This window comes from Eulemur rufifrons, chromosome 6 (assembly GCF_041146395.1).
Source record: "Eulemur rufifrons isolate Redbay chromosome 6, OSU_ERuf_1, whole genome shotgun sequence".
Lineage (NCBI taxonomy): Eukaryota > Metazoa > Chordata > Mammalia > Primates > Lemuridae > Eulemur > Eulemur rufifrons.
In genome coordinates this window covers 49,586,025-49,606,916 of record NC_090988.1, presented here as the reverse complement: position 1 = coordinate 49,606,916, position 20,892 = coordinate 49,586,025, and the positions used below count along the sequence as shown (strand labels likewise).

Here is a 20,892-nt window from a genome sequence, read left to right as displayed (position 1 = left end):
GAGTTTCTGATTCAGTAAGTCTAGGGTGGGGCTCAAGAATTTGCATTTCCGACAACTTCCCAGGTGATGCTGATGAGCCAAGAATGGTTTTTACATTTTTCAAGGGTTGTAAAAAAAATTTAAAAGAATATGAAACACAGACTATATGTGGTCTTCAAAGGGTAAAATATTTACAGAAAATGGTTGCTGAGCCCTGTACCCTTGCTACTCACAAAGAAGCTTTTAAAAGACACTAATGGCTAGGTCTACCACTCAGAGATCCTTAATTGATCTGGCATGAGTTCTCAGCATCAATATTTAAAAAATTCTCCTTAATTCTGGTGTGTAGCTAGGCTTGAGAATTACTGATTTAGACTATCTGCCTACCTCAGAAAAAAACTCGCTCCTCAACCATACCGGAGAGTTAGGAATGAGCCCAGATGAATATTGAGGAGCATTTCTGCACCTTAAAACTCATTCCAAAAAGTTGAGCTACTCTTTTGTGAAGGTTATCAAAACCCAAACATAAATCAGTATTTCTTCCTTTCACCTGTCCCCTCCCAAGTGGATATAAATGAGCACTGGATTATATATCAGTAATAATTGCAAAGCACCACAAACAAACAGAATCAAGTGTAACTGTGCCAGGTGGTCTGAAAGAGAACAGCTAGTTCTGACAGAGACGCACCAGAGGCGGGATCAAGGTGAGATCTTGCCTGTGGAATGGTTGACAGGTAACAGGGCCAGGGTGCCAGAGAGCTAAGGGAAGGGGGACAGGTGAGGGACTAAGGAATGGCCATGCTGTCGAAGTGCCTAAAGAAATACCACAACATACGTTTATCTTCGTCATGACCCCAACATTCTTTGGTTTCATGTTTGAACATATTAGGGTCAGGGGTCCCTCTAGTATCTAGCTGACCCCTTCACACTCTTATCCTTTGCCTATGCCTCCTCTGCCAAAGAGAAGGCTTAGCTGGGGCTGCTCTCCTTATCAAGGATCTCAGGGCCTCGTTTTAGCCCCTTCTGACAAAGGCCTTTTTGTTCTCCTACCTGTGCTCTCCTCCGCCTGGTTGAAGCCACAGATCTGGCAGATGCTCTGGACCCACTTGTTCATGTCCTCCTCTGTCTCAGCCACCAGGTAAAAGGTGCGCTCACTGGTCTTGATGTCAAACACAAAGCTATCCTGCAGCTCCTTCTTGTTAAAGGTCAGCCCTGCATCCACCTGCTCACAGAAGTTAAGGTTGATGATCCGCAGGGGCTTCTTGGAGTGATCATTCTTGTAGTATTCCAGAACATCTGGGTCACCGCTCATCCGGCCACTCCGTAGGATAAACCAGCGTTTCTTCCAGGCCTAAATTGCACCAACAAGGAGTAAGAAGAGGGAGAAAAAGTGATTAGTTATTTCAAAGCTTTTAATAGGTCTTCAGATATCATAGATTAAGGAAGGGGACTGTTGGACCTGCAGGCTGCACGTGCCTGTCTTCCTTTCAGATTTCCCCGGAGTTTTTCCCACTTTGGCATTTCAACTGCTTGTGTATCTTTCACTCCTTTAAGTTCCAACCATCTTGAGGTAGGGTCCTGTGTGGCCAACAACTGCTTGGTAGGTGCTTAACATATATGGGAATTCAGTAAAGATCTGTTGATTTTTTTTCATTCAATGAATATGTTAATTTATTTAAACTAATAGATGCAATTTTAAAATGTAAGTGAGCTTTCACAGTAGGAAGTAGAAAAGGAGGACAGCACGAGGATTACAGGAAAAAAAAAAAGAATAAGATAAAGGTATGCAGTGGATTTTCTATGATGTGACTTCTTTAGCATCTTGTTCCCTTCATTCTAATAAATGCAATGACCATATAATAAATATTTATAAGGGGGTCTGAGAGCTTCAGCTGAAAGATGTCCCATGATACAGAAATGAAAAATTACTGTTGGATTACTGATACATAATACAAGGAGAACATGGGAATGTGAGTCCTGAATATGCTAATAAAGAGAAGGCTTTTTCAGGACTGTTCTTGTATCTGTACACAATCTCATATAAAAATTAACTCAAAATGGAATTATATAGGCTTGGTGCTGTGGCTCACGCCTGTAATCCTAGCACTCTGGGAGGCTGAGGGGGGAGGACTGCTAGAGGTCAGGTGTTTTGAGACCAGCCTGAGCAAGAGCAAGAGCAAGAGCAAGAGCAAGACCCCATCTCTACTAAAAACAGAAAAAATTAACCAGGCATGGTGGCGTGCACCTGTAGTCCCAGCTATTTGGGAGGCTGAGGCAGGAGGATTGCTTGAGCTCACGAGTTTCAGGTTGCTGTGAGCTAGACTGATGCCACGGCACTCTAGCGGGGACAACAGAGTGAGACCCTGTCTCAAAAAAAAAAAAAATAGAATAACAGACTTTTATTGCAGTGGCATGATCATAGCTTACAAAAACCTCAAACTCAAGTGGCTAGAAGTGTAAGCACACACCAGCATGCACAGTTATGTTTTTAAATTTGTTTTTGTAGAAATGGGATCTTGTTTTGTAGACATGAGATGTTGCCCAGGCTGGTCTTTGACTCTTGGCCTCAAGCAACCCTCCCACCTCAGTCTTCCAAAGTGCTGGGATTACAGGCGTGAGCCACCAAACCTGGCCTGGGATCACAGACTAAAATGTAAAATACAAATAGAAGGCAGCAACCTATACAAACACATGATCTAATGGGGTTTATTCCAAGGAGGTAAGGCTGATTCAATATTTGAAATCAATCAATGTAATCTACCGTGTTAAAAGGCGAAAGAAGAAAAATCACATGGTTTATAGCATTCATTGCAGAAAAAAATATTTGACAAAATTCAACACTCATTTATGATAAAAACTCCCAGAAAAATGGAAATAGAGGAGAATTTCTTCAACTTGATTAAGAACATCAACAAAAGACCAGTATCCAATGTTGTTCTTAGTTTTGAAACACTGCATGCTCTCCCCATAAGATCAGGAATAAGGCAAGGATAGCTGCTCTTCTTATTATTATTCAACATATTGCTGGAAGTTCTAGTCAGGGCAATAAAGCAAGAAACATATATAAAAGGCATACAAGATTAGAAAGGGAGAAAAAAATCTGTCCCTATTTGCAGATGACATGATTGTCTACATATAAAATCCCAAGGAAGCTACAGAAAAAAACTCCTGTGACTAACAAGTGAGTCTAGCAAGGTCACAGGACACAAGATAAACATACAAAAATCAGTTTTCTTCTATATACTAGTAATGAACATGTGGACATAGAATATAAAAATACGATGGCATTTATAGTCACTGTTAAAAACTGAAAAGGTATATATCTAAAAAAAATATGCAGGGCATATATATACTGAAAACTACACAATGCTGATGAAAGAAATCAAAGACGACCTAAATAAATGGACAGACCTACATTTCATGGATTAAAAACCCAACATAGGCTGGGCGCGGTGGCTCATGCCTGTAATCCTAGCACTCTGGGAGGCTGAAGCGGCGGATCATTTGAGCTCAGGAGTTCGAGACCAGCCTGAGCAAGAGCGAGACCCCCGTCTCTACTAAAAATAGAAAGAAATCGGCTGGACAACTAAAAATATACATAGAAAAAATTAGCCGGGCATGGTGCCGCATGCCTATAGTCCCAGCTACTCGGGAGGCTGAGGCAGAAGAATTGCTTGAGTCCAGGAGTTTGAGGCTGCTGTGAGCTAGGTTGATGCCATGGCACTCTAGCCCTGGCAACAGAGTTGAGACTCTGTCCCCAAAAACAACAACAACAAAAAAAAACCACCCAAAAAACAAACAAAACTCAACACAGCACATCTCCCCAAATTGACATACAGGTTTAACATATTTCCTATCATCTCAGCAAAAAGTTTTTGTAGATGTAGATAAGATTGCTCTAAAATGTATATGGAAAGGCAAAGGAGGCACAATAGCAAACTGAATTTGAGAAAGAATAAAATGAGAGAAATCAGACTACCAGATTTTAATACTTATTGCATAGCTACAGTAATCAAGACTACAGGGCACTGGTGGAGAGATAGATGTATAGAACGATGGAATCGATGGTTTCTCCGCTCTTTGGCTACAATCAAGTGTAGAAAAATGGAAGAGCAGAAAACCAAGAAATAGACCCACACAGTATGTCCAACTGATTTCTGACAAAGGTGTAAAAGCAATTCAATGTAAAAAAGATACCCTTTTCAACAAATGGTGCTGAAGCAATTGGGCATCCATTCGGGGTGAGAGGTAGAAGACTTCAACCTAAGTCTCACACTATATACAAAAACTAACTCAAGGCTGGGTGTGGTGGCTCATGCCTGTAATCTGGAGGCTGAGGCAGGAGGATCACTTGAGGTCAGGAGTTCGAGATCAGCTTGAGCAAGAGCAAGAGCAAAACACCATCTCTACTAAAAATACAAAAACTAACTCAACATGAGTCATGGACTTAAGTGTAAAATGTAGAACTATAAGGCATTTAGTAAAAAGTTGGAAATCTTTGGGATCTAGGGTGCTCCTCATGACAAATCAACAAGCTCCTTCTATAGTATTCAGTAAAAATAAGCACAAATTCTGCTGAATGCTTTGGGGGATAAAGAAAAGAGGCAAGAACCAAATATTCCTTTGAAGTAACTTACAATATTTACAAAGTTGAAAGAAGACATTAATACATATGCCTAAAATATTATTTTTATTATTTTTTATTATTATTATTTTTTTTTTTGAGACAGAGTCTCACTGTTGCCCAGGCTAGAGTGAGTGCCGTGGCGTCAGCCTAGCTCACAGCAACCTCAAACTCCTGAGCTCAAGCGATCCTCCTGTCTCAGCCTCCTGAGTAGCTGGGACTACAGGCATGCGCCACCATGCCCGGCTAATTTTTTCTATATATATTTTTAGCTGTCCATATAATTTCTTTCTATTTTTAGTAGAGATGGGGTCTCGCTCTTGCTCAGGCTGGACTCGAACTCCTGAGCTCAAACGATCCGCCCACCTCGGCCTCCCAGAGTGCTAGGATTACAGGCGTGAGCCACCGCGCCCGGCCCCATATGCCTAAAATAAAGCAGATTTTTATAAGTACCATAAAGAGAGACAGAATATACTATTAGACCACTGAAGCAGGGAATCAAACTTTTGGTGGTGGTGAGAGGAATAAACATGAATAGAGAGGAAGGTAGGGTTTGATACATGGTTTTGGAAAGGAAGGAGAAAAGGGCATTTTTTTATAGCACATACAGTATAACCAACACTTGGGCACAGGAAAAGATAAGACAGGTTCAGAGAATGCAGAATAGTTTCTTTTGAATGTAGAAAAGAAGGAAGAAGGGAAGAGTTTGGAGGTCTTGGAAAACCTTGAATGCCACTCTAAGAAGTTTCATCTTTCCTTTATTGGTAACAGGGAGCTACTGAAGAGTACAGATCAGGAGAGAAATGTTAACTGGTACTGTGCTCTTATCTGGCAGAGTGAGGAAGATGAACCAGAGAAAGAAAAGTATTTAGGAAGCTGTTGCAATAGCCTGTAATAGTGAGAGGAGATGGCAATCTAAATCAGGATAATAAATGGAGACAGAGAGGAAAGACAATGTATTAATAAGTCGCTTTACTTAACAATGGGGCTTAAACAAGTATATGGCACAGGGCCAACTGTCAAGAAAGGTGAAACAAAGTTAGAATTTGTGTCTAGGAGCAAGGGTATGCCACCACCTTCTCTGATGAAATAGAAGTGACTGTTTTCCTTTTGTACCCAAATCCAGTCAGAAAACAAACCATTTCACAACCATCCAGACCACAGACAAAAAGTGGGTACACATGACCTGGAAGTTGCATCACTCCTAGCTGTTGAGCAGAGAGTACATGTCACATGAACCTATCTTCTCTGTCCTTTGGGTCAGATCCAAAGGTCTTCAGGCATGTAGAGCAAGGCCATGACTTCCTCTTATTGCTCTTGGCACCCAGAAAACTTAAGTGGGCCCCAATTTAGCTTCGCAATGGCCAGATCACACTAGGAATGTCATGTTCCATCCTCATAGTGATGAGGGACTAGAAGTTCCATCATGCTAGGATTCAGTGAGATTCGCCTGGAGTCATGATGGTAATAATGTTCTGACACAGCGAAGACCAATTTGATTTATTTTGGGTGGCTCAACATACTAAAGTTAAGTGAGTGCCAGCAGGGGCATGCTAGGGAAAGGCAGGCTATATAGGGGCTCAAAGAGTGGACCGACAGATAGACAAGAGACTAAGGTCTTTTTCAACCTTGAGAGACTTACGTATTTTTAAGCAAGAAAATATGATATGGTAACATCTCATTTAATCAGATAATTCAGATTCTTGGAACAGAGGGATGTGTTCTTCTGAATAATCAAGTATTAACCAGAACCCCTTTGACAGTTGAAAATAATTCTAAAACTCCAGAATCTTCTGCCCTGCCTTAGGTAATATACCATAGATAACAAAACTCTTCTTTGAATGATTAAGGATTTCTCAGAGTCTCAAATCATCTTTCCTGATAACAAATCTCACATGCCTTGTGACTAAAGTTGTAGAAGGGGCAAGACATTTCTTGGAAGAGGGTTTTGCATAACTCCTAGAAATGGGTGTGTCCTCTTAACTTCCCTCTTTCTGATGAGGGTAAAGCCCAAAACTGCCAATAAACCAGGAGAATCCTGTCAAGTGAGGATTATAGTTGATCTAAGTCTAACTGAGGTTACTGGATGATATCAATAAATTGAACCTATTAGGTATATTAAGAGCATACGACTTGCATCTTCAAAAAACTCTGCTTTATTAAAAAAAATTCACCAATAACATACACAGACACACAAACACACACATATGCTCACACTTCTCTTGGTGAAAGTTCCAGGTGGTGATGTGGTTTGGGATCTAGGGTGCTTCTCATGACAAATCAACAAGTTCCTTCCACAGTATTCAGTAAAAATAAGCTCAAACAATCACAAAGACACAGGAGAATGTGATCTGACTTCTGAGTACATGATGCACAAGTACACCGAATATATTCCAGCATGAAGTACACTAGCCTAGTGTTATGTCCCGTAATAGTTAACAGCTAACACTACAAGTGTCCAGTGGGGTCATGTAACAATCACACATTTCTGGAGGAGGAAGGGCTTTTTGCTATCCCTCCTCTAGGAATCCTTCAACTACTCTGGACTACACGGGCTTTATTACATTCTGAGGGAATTTTAAAAAGGGAAATTGCTGAGCTCTTGCTATATGCCATGTGCTTTCTATCCATCATCACATTTAATCCTTAAACCAATGCTATAAGGTAAATATGATCCTCTTTTTACAGATGAGGAAAATGAGGTTCATAGAGATTAAACAACTTACAGAGGTCACAGCTCCAGATGATCTTGTTCAGTGGGTCAGGGCTAGGACCCAGAAAGAACTTGAGGTGACACTAATGCAGATGAACTGCTGACTTGAGAAACACTGGCCACATAATTTCTGAATTCAAGTTCATAGTTAATTGGTGATGGCAGATGGCAATATGGGATAAGAATCTAGGTCTCAGTTCCTAGTCCAGAGTTATTGCCACTTCTCAAATGCAAATCTCCTAGGAGAGGGCAACATATTTACTGTATTTGGTCGTGTAAGTAGTATTGTCTCTGATTCCAAATGAACTTTATTTGTTCCTAGGGCACAGAATGAACTTTATCTTACCACAAGCCTGTTATATTCTGAGGTCAGGGGTTTTTGTATCTGCAGCATTTAGCACAGTGCTAGATGCTTGCTATGCATTACAAAACTCTTCAACGAATGTTATACCAAAGGAACAAAAGGAAATAATGTCTATTTGCTCCTCTTTTGGTAAAAGCAAACAAAACTTCTGTTAGATGACCTGTTAATGTAACCCCCTCTCTATCCTGGGTAGGATGGTACACAGACATCATAACACAAAAGATCACCTGAAAGTTCACATCCTTTATGGGAAGCTGACTCCAACTATAGCTTCAGGGGGTAGATCATGGGAGCCTAGGTTAAGCCAATCAATGCCATTTCATCCTACAGGCCACAGTGATTGGTTCAGCAACGGGCACATGATCCAAGCCAGCTCAAAAAGAGTCATTAAAATTCAACTCCAGGACCTTTGTTTGCGTTACTCAAAGTGGGCTCACTTTGTCACTGGACAGAGGGTTGTGATGATATGAACTTGAAATTACAGGAACCACTATTTGGAGCCTAAGAACACCCAACCCAGAGAGAACAGAATTAAAAGGTGGATCCTACTGAAATGTGAGTCCTAAATCCAGCTGATCCTGAAGCCAAGTTTTTCCATTAGACTTTTTGGGGTAGGTGACTCAATAAACTCTTTCTCTCACTTAAGGCAACTCAAGTCAATGTCTAATCAATTCAGCCTTTAAGCACGTGTCCTATACTGAGACCCAGAGCCAGTTTGCTACCACAAAAGTAACTCAGGGGTCTGTTCCAAGAGCCCTGGTCGTATTCATTAACCAATTTACTATTTCCTTCACTTTCAGTTGATTTTCCATTAGTATTTATTCCCACCTACACAAACCCTCTTCTCCTTCCTCTTTTTATATTTCCACTCATTTAATCAATATTTGTCAAGCCTGTTAATGCAAGATCCTTCAGGAACTCATAATTTATGGAAAGGATGGACAAGCACAGTCCACAGGTAACTCAGTACACTGAGGTCAGTGCTCTAGTAACTGTATGAACAGAGGTTTGCAGGTGCTCAGAGGAGAGAACTGCTCTGCTCAGGAAGAGTCAGTAAAAGTTTTATAGTACAGGTGACACCTGGATGGATCTTGAAGGTTGGGAAGAGTTTTGCTTGTGGAGGAAAAATGCTGGAAGGAAAACTTTTTAAGCTTAAGAGAATAATATCAATATAGCTGACTCTTGTTTTTCCTGGTAGTTATGATCAGTAAAATCAGCACAGTTAATTAGTAAATACTGAATCATTCCTCTAGGGGAAATATAGGGTTAGGGTCCTGTGAGCCTCTGGTCACATTTTTGTCAACCAGTCAATACATAACCATGTTTTATGTGTGCTTCTGCTTAAAGACACCTTATTTAATATATATTGTTGATTCATTAACATTGAACTCATGGCTAACAGCACTATAACTCGTGCCTGAACAAAGCTTATCTAACACATGTATTTTCTCAGAAAGGCATACCGCAGCCTTCTTGTACTTAGAAACACTAGGTAGAACTTCAGCACTATGCTTGGGGATCATTTCAAATAGTGAAATCACTAATAAAAAGGACAAAACTGGGAAATCCATGGGACCTGACATACCATGAAAAAGACACTTGTCTATAGCATGAAAACTGAAGTAAGAAGGAAGAGTATTGCCTTGTTCCACCTCAGCTGGGAATGTGTATGTCAGGTGACTTGAATTTTTCACTGTTCTGTACATGTACATGTCTGTGATTAACCACGAAAGCATGCTATCTTGGTTCATTCAGGCTGCTAAAACAAAACACCTCAGACTGGCTCATCTACAAACAACAGAAATTTATAGCTCACAGTTCTGGAGGCTGGGAAGTTTACCATCAAGGCACCAGCAGATGTGATGTCCGGTGAAGGCCCTGTTTATAATACAGATGGTGCCTTCTCTGTATCCTCAAATGGTAGAAGGGGGCCAACAGTCTCCCTTAAGCCTCTTGTATAACGGCATGAATCCCACTCACAAGGGCGCTGCTCTCATGACCTACCTGATGACCTCCTAAAGGCCCCACCTCTCAATATCATCACATTGGGGATTAGATTTCTTTTTTTTTTTTTTTATTTCATCTTGTTATGGGGAATACAGAATTGCAGGTTACATACGTTGTTCCTGTACCGCCTTTCCCCCCAAGTCAGAGCTCCAGGCATGTCTGTTCCCCAGGTCGTGTGCATTGCACCCATCATGAGGTATATATCCCTCCCTTCCCCACCCCCCCTTCCCGAGTCAGCAACTTCAAGTGTTACCATTCCCCAAACGGTGCGCAATGCACTCATTGCGTAGGCATACCCCCATCCCCTCCCCCACCCCCCACCTCAGTCTGATAAGGGGATTAGATTTCAACGTACAAATTTTGGAGGGTCACAAACATTCAGACCATAGCATACAGTGAGTATTGATTTGGGGTTACAAATAAATTTTAGCGAGTAGGCAAATTCACAAATACAGAATCTGGATTGTGTGAATATGAGGATTGACTGTATATGAAAAAGTTTGGTAAGCTCAGATAATAAAGCTAAGTTTGGTAAAGCTGACGGGGGGAGGGTGAAAAACAGTGTGGGAAGGAGATTACTGAAGGTAAGGTTGGAAAGGTAGTTTGGGGCTATTTAAAGTAGGGCCTGACATGCTCGATTTTACTTTTTTTTTCCACAGGTCAGTCATTCTCAATATCAAATATTACTATAAAACAAAAAATATGAGAATTCCTCCACAGAACAGTAACATATTTTTAGTATTTGTTAACCAATAAAGAAAAGCTACTATGAATTCATTAACTCAATAATTCTGTTAATCACTATATCCACATACTTTTGTTTAAAAAACTACAAATTCATGGAGCACACTTATTCAGTCCATAAGCAACACTCGATGTGAGGGTGGGTGTGTATCTTGAAGGAGCCAGGACATCGTGGTGTGCCACGTGAGAACTGTTGTCATGCACCCCGGGGAGCGACTCAGGCGTGCAAAGGCCTTGAGGCGGAAGTGAGCTTGGCTCAAGGGAGGACTTGATGGGAGGTCATGGCTGTACCATAGCGAGCAAAGGGGAAAGTAGTATGGGGGAAAGGCAGGGGCAGATTGTGTGGGGCCTTATGGGCCATTTTATGAAGTTTAGATTTATTTTAAACAGAACAAGTTCCCTCAATAGGGGAGTAATTAATAAATTGATACAGTGGCAAATGAAGAAATAAGCTTGAGACTAATGTAGTATGATACTATTTATATAATTGATATGACACTGTATTAAATATCTTACATGTTTATGAACACAAATATGCCCACAACCACATATATATGTGTACATGTAGTATACACATATGTGTTTTACCAATGCTTAGAAAAGCATTCCAAACTGTTACCAATTACCTGTCAAGGGGAATGGGTAAGAGAAGGGATATAAGGAATTTTCATATTTTAATCCATATAATTCTGTATTTTCATTTAAATAAATAGAACATGAGGTTTTACATTTTTTCATAGTTGACATTCTAAATGATCATTCTGGTCTATCGTGATGTAGGGGAAAAGCATGAGTAGGGAGCCCAGAAAGGTCACTGCCCAGGAAAACATGGTGATTTGGACCAGGACAGTGGCAAAGGCCATATACATTTCAGATATATTTCAGAGGCTGAAATGATTAACTTTCGTGACAAACTGAATATGCAGGATACAGGAGGAGGAGGAGGAATAAAGAAAGACTCCAGGATTTCCAGTTTGAGCAAGTGGGTGAGCTGTGTTATGACTTACTGTAGTAGGGAAGGGACTCGCAGCCACATCTCTCTGACAAGCCTCTTATGGTGCATTCTATCCCTTCTTGGCCTCTACCACGTGAAACACAAAGGCGCAAGATGAACTTGACATATGTGAGGGGGACAGGGTCACATCTGGGAAACCAAAGAGCCCTGTATCAGTAATTACATTGACTGAATTCTATGAGATTGATTCCCCAAAGACCGGGGGCAACCTTTTTGCAGAAGACTTGGAATCCATTAGCAGAATTACCTCTCTCCATTGACAAAGCAACAAATATGCTGTTGCCAACCCTTTGCATTTTGGAGACAAAAAGGTCATTCCATTGAGGGACCTCACTTTCATGTCCTTGAAATGGTCTGATCTAAGTCACATTTAAACCACTGAATTAAGCAAAGGTTACCAGGGAAAACAGGGGCAAAGTCGGGGGAAGGATAGATAAATAATGCCCATGAATATCGTTAAACTGTTTCCTTTCCTCTAGGATAAAGCTTTCTCTCTTCAGTTCTCCCCACCCCCAAGACCTGGTTCCATATTTTCTTAAACAGATTTGATTATTTTACTTCTTTGCTTTAAATCTTTCATTAGCTCACCACTGTCTTCAACAGTGGTATTCAAACTTCAGTGTGCATCAGACTGAGATACCTGTTCAAATGCAGATTCCTAGGTCCCAGTCTCAACAGAGATTCAGACTTAGTAGGCCTAAGGATACAAATCTCGAATGACTCCACTACAAATGTCCAAGGACCCCATTTTGAGAAACATTGCATTAAATCATTAATGGTTGATATGATGTGGTCTTGACCTTGTGAGCTGCACTAGAGGAATAAGTGGATCAGGAGTTTGGAGACCTGGTTTGAACTTCCAGCTCTGTCTTCGAAATGTGAACCTAGGGGGAGAAAAACTTTCCTGTTCTAGGCCATGTTTCCTCATCTATGTACAAAAGTGTTAACTTTGTTGTTCTCTACCTTCACTTCAATGTGTGACATTTTAAGACCAGAGGAAAAGACAGAGGGTTGGAAATGTCAGGTAGGGCTTCTGGACTATGCTAGACTGACCCTCCCAGAGGTACCCAGCCTATGAATATACACCAACATGAGCACAACATCCAGTGCTTCCTGGAGAGCGTTTCACTACCCACCTGGAGTGCAGTACATAGTGGAATTTGCTGGTCACAAACTAATACAGTATCATGAAAAGCTGCTTCCAAGGTACAGTATAAACTGGGTATGGGGGCCTTAAGGAACCTGGCTTCTTTTCTCTGGTCACATAACTCAAAAAAAAAAAAAAAAAAAAAAAAAAAAGAAAAAGAAAAGAAAAAAGGCAGGAAGTCACTCAAAGATGCCAGGAGACTGAACCTAATTCCAAGGATTAACTCAGGTGATCAAGTAAATGCCCTGTTTTGCTCCTGGGAGCCCCAGTCTGTATCAGTCCAGCTTCTTGGAGTATTATATGTATAGGGGAAAAACATTCCCATACAGAGACTCCATGCCCTCTCTATGAGCTACTGAAAAAGATTTTGTTTTATTTATAAGGAGAAGTCAATATAAGCATTAAAAGAAGGACCCCTGAGCAGATCCCTCCTTTTTTGTTCTCCTTATTTAATTAAAAAATCAGTATTATAAAGCTATAATTTATACACAAGAAAATCCATCCATCTTAAGAGTTCGGAGGGATGAATTCTGACAAATGTATATTCCATATGACCACCACCACAATTAAGACAGAACATTTTCATCACCCCTTTCCAGTTAGTCCTCACTTTCCACCCTGACCCCAGGCAACCACTGACCTGCTTTCTATCATTATAGATTAAATCTGTCTTTTCTAGAGTCTCAAAAATGGAATCATACAGTATGTCTTCTTTTGTACCTGGCTTTTTATGCACAACATGAAGTTTTTATGATTTATCCACATTGTTGCATGTATCAGTAATTTTTTAAATTGCTGAGTAGTTACAAATTTATGGGGGTACCATTACTTGTTTATTCATTCACTTATTGAGGGACAATAAGGCTGTTTCCAGCTTGGAGCTACTGTGAATAAAGTAGCTATCAATAAAGTAGCTACGAACATTATCATACCAGTCTTTTTTTGTGAGCATATGTTTTCATTTCTCTTGGCTATATACCCAAGAGTGGAATGCCTAGGTCACATAGTGAGTATATGTTTAATTTTATAAGAAACTGCCCCGTTGTTTTCCAGAATTTTATAAGGAACCGCCACATTGTTGTCCAAAGTGGTTGTACTATTTCTGCATTCCCACCAACAATGTATGAGAATTCTAATTCCTTCACAAGACTATAGCCATTCTAGGGGGTGAGTAGTGGTATTTCATTGTGGTTTAAATTTGTATTTCTCTGATGACTAATGATGGTGAGCAACTTTCCATGTGCTTAGTAGTCACTTATCTTCTTTTGTGATGTGTCTGTTCCAATCTTTTACCCATTTTTAAATTAAAATTTGTTTTATTATTGAGTTATAAGGGTCATTTATGTATTCTGTATATAGTCCATTGTAATTCAAATATATATAATGGGAGAAGAAGGAGGGGAAGGATATTTTTTCCCGGATTGTGGCCTGCCTTTTTAAAAAAAAATCTAAATGTTTATTTTTAATTAACAATAATTATATATATTCATTTTCTTAATGGTATCTTTTAAAGAACAAATGTTTTTCATTTTGATAAAGTCCAATTTATGAATTTTTTAAAAAGTTGAGGCTTTTTTTGTGTCATATCTACCTTATCTAGGAAATCTTAGCCTACTTGAAGGTTGAAAAGATTTCCTGCTTTCTTCTAGATATTCATAGTTTTAGTTTTGATGTTTGTCTATGATCCATGTTTGTGTAGAGTGTGAGGTAGGGATCAGGGTTCATTTTTTTCCCATATGGATATCCAGCTATTCTAGCAACATTTGTTGAAAAGAAATATCCTTTCCTTATCAAAGTACCTTTGCATTTTTGTTGAAAACCAATTGACCAAATATATGTAGGTCTATTTCTGAACTTTCTGTTATGTTCAGTTGATTTCTTTCTCTATATATACTTACGTCAATACCAAACTGTCTCAATTATTGCAGTTTTATGATAAGTCTTAAAATGAGGTAGTATGAGTCCTCCAACTTTGTTCTTCTTTTTCAAGGTTGTTTTGGTTATTCTAGGTGCTTTGCATCTCCACACAAATTTTAGATTTGGCTTGTCAATTTTTACCAAAAAAAAAAAAAAAGGTGCTGGGATTTTGATTGGATTGAATCTAGATACCAATTTGGGGATTATTTTTTTCCTTAAATGTTTGATAGAATTCATCAGTGAAGCCATTCAAGCCTGGAGTTTTCATTGGAGAAGATTTAAAATTAGAATTAAATTAAATTCTTTTAATAGATACAGGACTCTAGATTTTTACTTTCTTTTTATGTTAGTTTTGATGTGTGTCTTTTATAGAATTTCATATAAGTTATCAAATTTATTCAGGTAAAGTTGTTCATAATATTCCATTATGCTTTTATTTAAAAAAATGAGATATATTTCATTTACATTAAATTCACTCCTTTAAAGTTTATGACTTAGTGGTTTTTAGTATATCCATAAGGTTATGCAAACATCATTATTATCTAATTCCAGAACATTTTCATCACCTCAAATAGCAATCCTATACTTATTAGTAGTCAATCCCTATTTTCCTCTTCTTCTAGCCTGGCAATTATACTATAATCTATTATCCTTTTAATGTCTTTAGGATCTATGGGCTTGACTCATTTTTGGTGTACTCTATTGTAAGCAAAGACCCAGCTCCCAAGGCAAGAATCTAAAGAGTTGAAGTCACATCACAATCTGGGACTCTGGAAAGATGGGAAAAGACATATTATTCCTAAAGTTTGTTAACCAGAGTTCTTGTTGCCTAGCAGTGCTTTTCAACCAGTGAGAATGTGCCAAATTATTAAAAGTTTTTTATTCCTTCAGGCCTCAGAGAAGCTGTAGTCCTGGGGCTAGTCAGCTCTGGCTACCAGCTACCTGTAGCCTGACATTAATATATTATTTTCTTTGTGTGGTATAATACTGTGGTCCCTAACCCCTGGGCCAAGGACCGGTACTGGCCCATGGCCTGTTAGGAACTGGGCCACACAGCAGGAGGTGAGTGAGTGAAGCTTCATCTGTATTTACAGCTGTTCCCCATTGCTCATATCACCACATGAGTTCTGCCTCCTGTCAGACCAGTGGCGGCATTAGATTCTCACAGAAGTGCAAACCCTACTGTAAACTGCGCATGCGAGGGATCTAGGTTGCTCACTCTTTATGAGAATCTAATGCCTGATGATCTGAGGTGGAGCTGAGGTGGTGATGCTAGCACTGGGGAGTGGCTGCAAATACAGATTATCATTAGCAGAGAGGTTTGCCTGCACAATAGATGTGCTTGAATCATCCCAAAACCATCCCCCTGACCTGTCCATGGAAAAATTATCTTCCGTGAAACCAGTCCCTGGCACCAAAAAGGTTGGGGACTGCTGGTGTAATATGAAAGGGTTTTGTAAAGCACTGTCCTACAGTGCTAAGTCTAAACTACTTACGATAGCATCCAAGCGCCTTGTTTTATTTGGCTCAAAACTGCTCCCTGAAATCGTTTTCAACCTTCCCTCCCCTTCCATTCTTATTCTCAGCCCCAAAACATCCCAGACTCAAGACAGAGAAAACTGCATTAATATAAAAAGCCCACAATTTGTGCCTTTGTGATGTTTCCTGTGAAAATCCTATTAATCCTTCAAGATTCTACTCAGTGCACAGAAGCCCTTCTTACTCTCCCTGGAAGGGAGAGACCATGCTTCTCTTTCGCTTCATTAAACAAGAGTCCGGCTGAATGTCAACTGAGGACCAGACCAGTGGGATCTCAGACTACAAATCCCTTTTTATATTTTTAAGATTGCCTTATGAATAGGGCAAGAAAGGGGTAATCATCATCATCTTACAGATTGAGAAACAATGGTCCAGAAAATGGCAATAACTTACTAAAAAGATACATCGAAATCTGTGGGCAGAGCTGGGACAAGAAGCCAAGTCTCCTTTTCACCATGGGTCAGTATCTAGCCTTTTTTTTAAAGATGGGACTCAAAGCCTTTTATTCTAAAATAAGCTCTGTCTCTAAAATTGCAAAAATTTCCCACTAATGGTTTACACAACTTAGATTTACTTTAAGGCGTAAGACTGATGCCAGATTAGAGATCAGGATTTTAGACAGGAGTGAATCTCGAATGTTGCGGCAGGGCAAGAGAGAGCTCCACAAAAGAGAGGAGGTGGCACAGGAGGGCTCTGGATGCCCCGAAGCCTTCTTTATAACTTTATAATCTAGGGTTGGCCACTTAGCAGATTCAGAGTTGTCTTTTTGTGTGGAGGTAGGTACTGAACTCTTCAGAAAATAGAGCACCAGGACCTTTTCATCTTAAGAAGTAAAAGTTACCTGGTGTTTTTACTTCTAGGCACCCTTCTTTGGCTGTATTATGAGATTTCACATAGTTTACAGCTGCAAGTTTCATCATGAATGTTATTTATGTTATTTCAGGCGCATAGGGTTTCTGTAAGCTTCCTGAAGGCAGAGACGGAAAGGATGCACAGTACAGTGGAAAATAAACAGGATTTGGAATCTGAAGATATAGGTTCAAATTCCAGCCTTTACTTACTGGCTGTGTGACCCTAAGGAGTCACTTAACCTCCGTGAACCTTAGTTTCCTCATCTGTAATATGGACCAAATTCCACCCACCTCATGTAGTTATAAAAAGGGAAAAAAAAAAAAGGTATTTATGTTTTTAAAAAGTATTCTATATAAATATAAATGTCTACCTTCTAATTCTTTTGAATGTGTGCCCTTACCACCCCTGTATTTGGGCATAATTCAGTGGAAGAGACCACAGCAGGTAATTAAAAATACCTCCTTTCCAATATCTCCAATATGGAGGGGTCTTAATTTAGGTCAATAAAACCACACATTCTAAGAAAAGTATGAGTTTAAGCACTCTTACATGAACTCATAAACTTGAAAAAAATTAACTTTCCAACTTAGTCACTAAGAGTGGCTCATGACAACAACAGTTCTTGTGAACACTGCAAGCTCTCATGTGTACCCACAGTCCTGAATGTGGATCCTTTGTATTATTTTCTACCAAAGGAATCAGAACTCCTTGGAGGAGGGGTTGATTCTATGCTATGGATTAAAAAATAATAATTAAGGTAGGCCCGAACAGTCTTCTTAGTCAATAATAAAAGCAGGGGTGCTTTAAAATATATCACAGAAAAAAATGTTAAAGACTGTTGAAAGTCAAAAGGACTCAATTTAAAGTGGCTCCCATTGCCAAGCTGTAACATTTTAAGTTTATAAGTAATTTGAACCTGTGAAAATATGAGTTCATGATATTCAAAGAAATAAAGTATACGACAGTCTTTTTTTAATACAAAAAAAAGGTGACTGTATTAGTGTGATGGTTAATTTTAGGTGTCAACTGGGTTAAGGAACACTGAGATAGCTGGTAAAGCATTATTTTTGGGTGCGTCTGTGAAGGTGTTTCCAAGAGAGACTGGCACTTGAATGAGTGGACTGAGTAAGGAAGATCCGCCCTCACCCAATGTGCGTGGGCACCATCCAACCTGTTGAGGGCCGCGAAAGAGCAAAAAGGCAGAGGAAAGTCTAATTTGCCTTCTCTTCTGGAGCTGGGACACCCATCTTTTTCTGCCCCTGGACGTTGGAACTCCAGGTTCTTAGGCCTTCAAACTCCAGGACTTGTCCCAGTGGCTTGCCTGGTTCTCAGGCCTTAGAACTTGAGCTAAACTACACCCCCAGCTTCCCTGGTTCTCCAGCTTGCGGATGGCATATTGCGGGACTTTTCAGCCTCCATAATCACGTGAGCCAATTCCCACGATAAATCCCCTCATACATCTGTATGTGTATTCTATTGGTTCTGCTAATCTATAGAACGCTGCCTAATACAAATGGGATTTGTTTAGCATTTGGCATTTTTATTGATTTTTGATAAGCAGGAGGGTCAAGACACTGGGCATTTCCTTTTTTCTATTAAGCAATATAGCTGATACAAAGCATAGATGTGTATCTGTTTCTGTCTGTATGAGCAAAGACAGAATCTACACATGGAACTATGAGTAAGTAAGAAGTACAGGAAAAAAAAAAAAGAAATTGTACAAAGAACAGGAAGGACTGATTAGCACTAGTGATCATATACAGTAGCCAACCAAAAAGGTACTCAAACAGTTGAAAAAGCACTGGGGGTCACGTACACTGACCAAGCAGAATAAGGGTACAACAGTATGTTCCAAGGTAACATTTCAGCTTGTAGAGGACAAATAATTCCATGAACTATTCCTTCATCTTCTAGAAGTAGTTCTCAACCATTAGCATGCATGCGTGCTTGTTAAAATGCAGATTTTTGGGTCCCATCCCCAGAGTTTCTGATTTAGAAGGTCAGAAGAGTCTGAGAATTTGCATTTTCTAACAAGTTTTCAGAAGATGCTGATGCTGCTGGTTTTGGAACCATACTTTGGGAACCACTGCCCCACATGCATCACTAGTTGTAACGTGATACTACCGAGGTATAAGTAAGTTCTGGACAATACTAACGTTCAGGTCACTATATCATAATAACTGGACATTGTTTTATAACTCTGGCTGTGACAGACTAAAAAAAACTCTTCATTTGAAGGTAAGAAACTAAATTATAAAAAAGGAAAACCTTTGTGAAAGGCATGAAGTAAAGTCATATTGATAAAACAACTAAAATTCTTTTAGAAAAAGGAAGCTTAGCCTCCTAACCAGTGGCAGGGTCTGAATCGCCCTGAGAAAGCAACCTAGCCATGTGCCCCAATCCAAGGATCAATTAGTTTATAATCCGGTTCTCATGACTTCGCCAATTTGGGAAGTTGTTTTTTCACTTTTCATTCTGGTTGGGTTATTTCCCTGGGAAAGTCAAATTATATAACTTAAATCTTGGGAAGATATCAAAATAAGCATAACAGAATTCTAGGAGAGCACATAAACAAGCAAGAAGACAAAGAAGGTGTTGATGTTTTAGAACAAGATTAAGCCTAAGTAAACAAGTAAGATTTGTAATCATTGTATTTGTATATGTTTTATCTACTAAGATTTTTGAAGTATTCAAGAGAATCGGCCAAACTAAACTTGTAATTGCAATTATATTAAGCAAATTTAACCAAATTTGTAAATAATGTTTAAAGGTACAATAAAAATTATTTTCAAAGTTTTGAAATTAAACATTAAACAAAGTATAAATAGATGATGGCGTTCCTTGTGAGGCACAAAAGCCCCTTAGAGATTCCAAATACCTGAGAGATTGTTAACATTAGCCAGAAATGTAGCCAGGAGGAAGGGTTTCAGAAAGATGCTCCTAAGTAGCTAAAGTAATTTACAATCCCTTATGCTGCTGATTTAAAGGTGGAATGCTGGCCCAAAGAATTCAACTGAACATCTATGCAAAGCGGGGAAAAAAGTAACATTTTTTGAGCATCTACTTTGTACCAGTCTAATCTCAGCACCTGCTCACTGTACATGCTCAATTAACTGTTATCCTAATATGAGACATATTATAAGTGTTAACAAGGGGAAAGAGAGTATGAAGAATTATGTAATGCAGAAAAGAGACTATTCTACTTTGAGAAGGGAGTCAAAGAATATGCCAGGATGAAAGAGTAGAAAGATAGTCTAGATTTTAAGCACTGGAGGCAGAGAAAGACACGGCATCTTCTGGAGACAGCGAGTTCTTCAATGTGATCACAGGAAAGGATGTTGAGGGAAAGGTCACAGCAAATGAGGCTGGAGAGGCAGGTTAAGATAAGATCATGGGGGACCTTGAATGCTGCCACATCAATGAGTTTGAACTTGGCATCTATGTGACTGGAAGAAACAGGATCAGATCTTAGGTTTAAAGAAAATATAACTGAGCTATACACAACAACATGAGGAAATCTTACAAACATAAAGTTGAAAGAAGCAGCATGAGTTAAAATGTGATTTCATTTATACCAAGTTTAAAAATAGACAAAACTAACAATATTTCTTGAGAATACACATACTTATGGTAAAACTATAAACAAAAGCAAGGACATGATTACCACAAAAGTCATGATATTTGGAAGAGGGGGATAGGGTGGAGTAAGATGACTATGATTGGAAAAAGACATTCAGGGGTTTCTGGGATGCTAGCAATTTTAGGGGGAGGAGACAGGGTCTCACTCTGTGGCCCAGGCTGGAGTGCAGTGGCATGATCACAGCTCACTGCAACCTCGAACTCCTGGGCTCAAATGGTCCTCCTGCCTCAGGCTCCCGAGTAGTTAAAACTACAGGTATGCACCACTATGCCTGGGTAATTAATTTTTTTGTAGAGACAGGGTCTCACACTGTTGCGCTGGCTGGTCTTAAATTCCTGGCCTCAAGTGATC

At 39.5% G+C, this 20,892-nt stretch overlaps 1 protein-coding gene across 1 annotated transcript in view; it reads right to left on the bottom strand.

Annotated features, from left to right (window-relative positions):
• The window catches only part of GAB2 (GRB2 associated binding protein 2), a 159,041-nt gene that overhangs the window by 52,757 nt on the left and 85,392 nt on the right, over positions 1 to 20,892 (bottom strand). Inside the window, exon 2 of the mRNA XM_069469171.1 lies at positions 1,030 to 1,330. Within this exon, the coding sequence (XP_069325272.1) occupies positions 1,030 to 1,330 (301 nt within the window). The remainder of the gene's footprint in view (positions 1 to 1,029; positions 1,331 to 20,892) is intronic.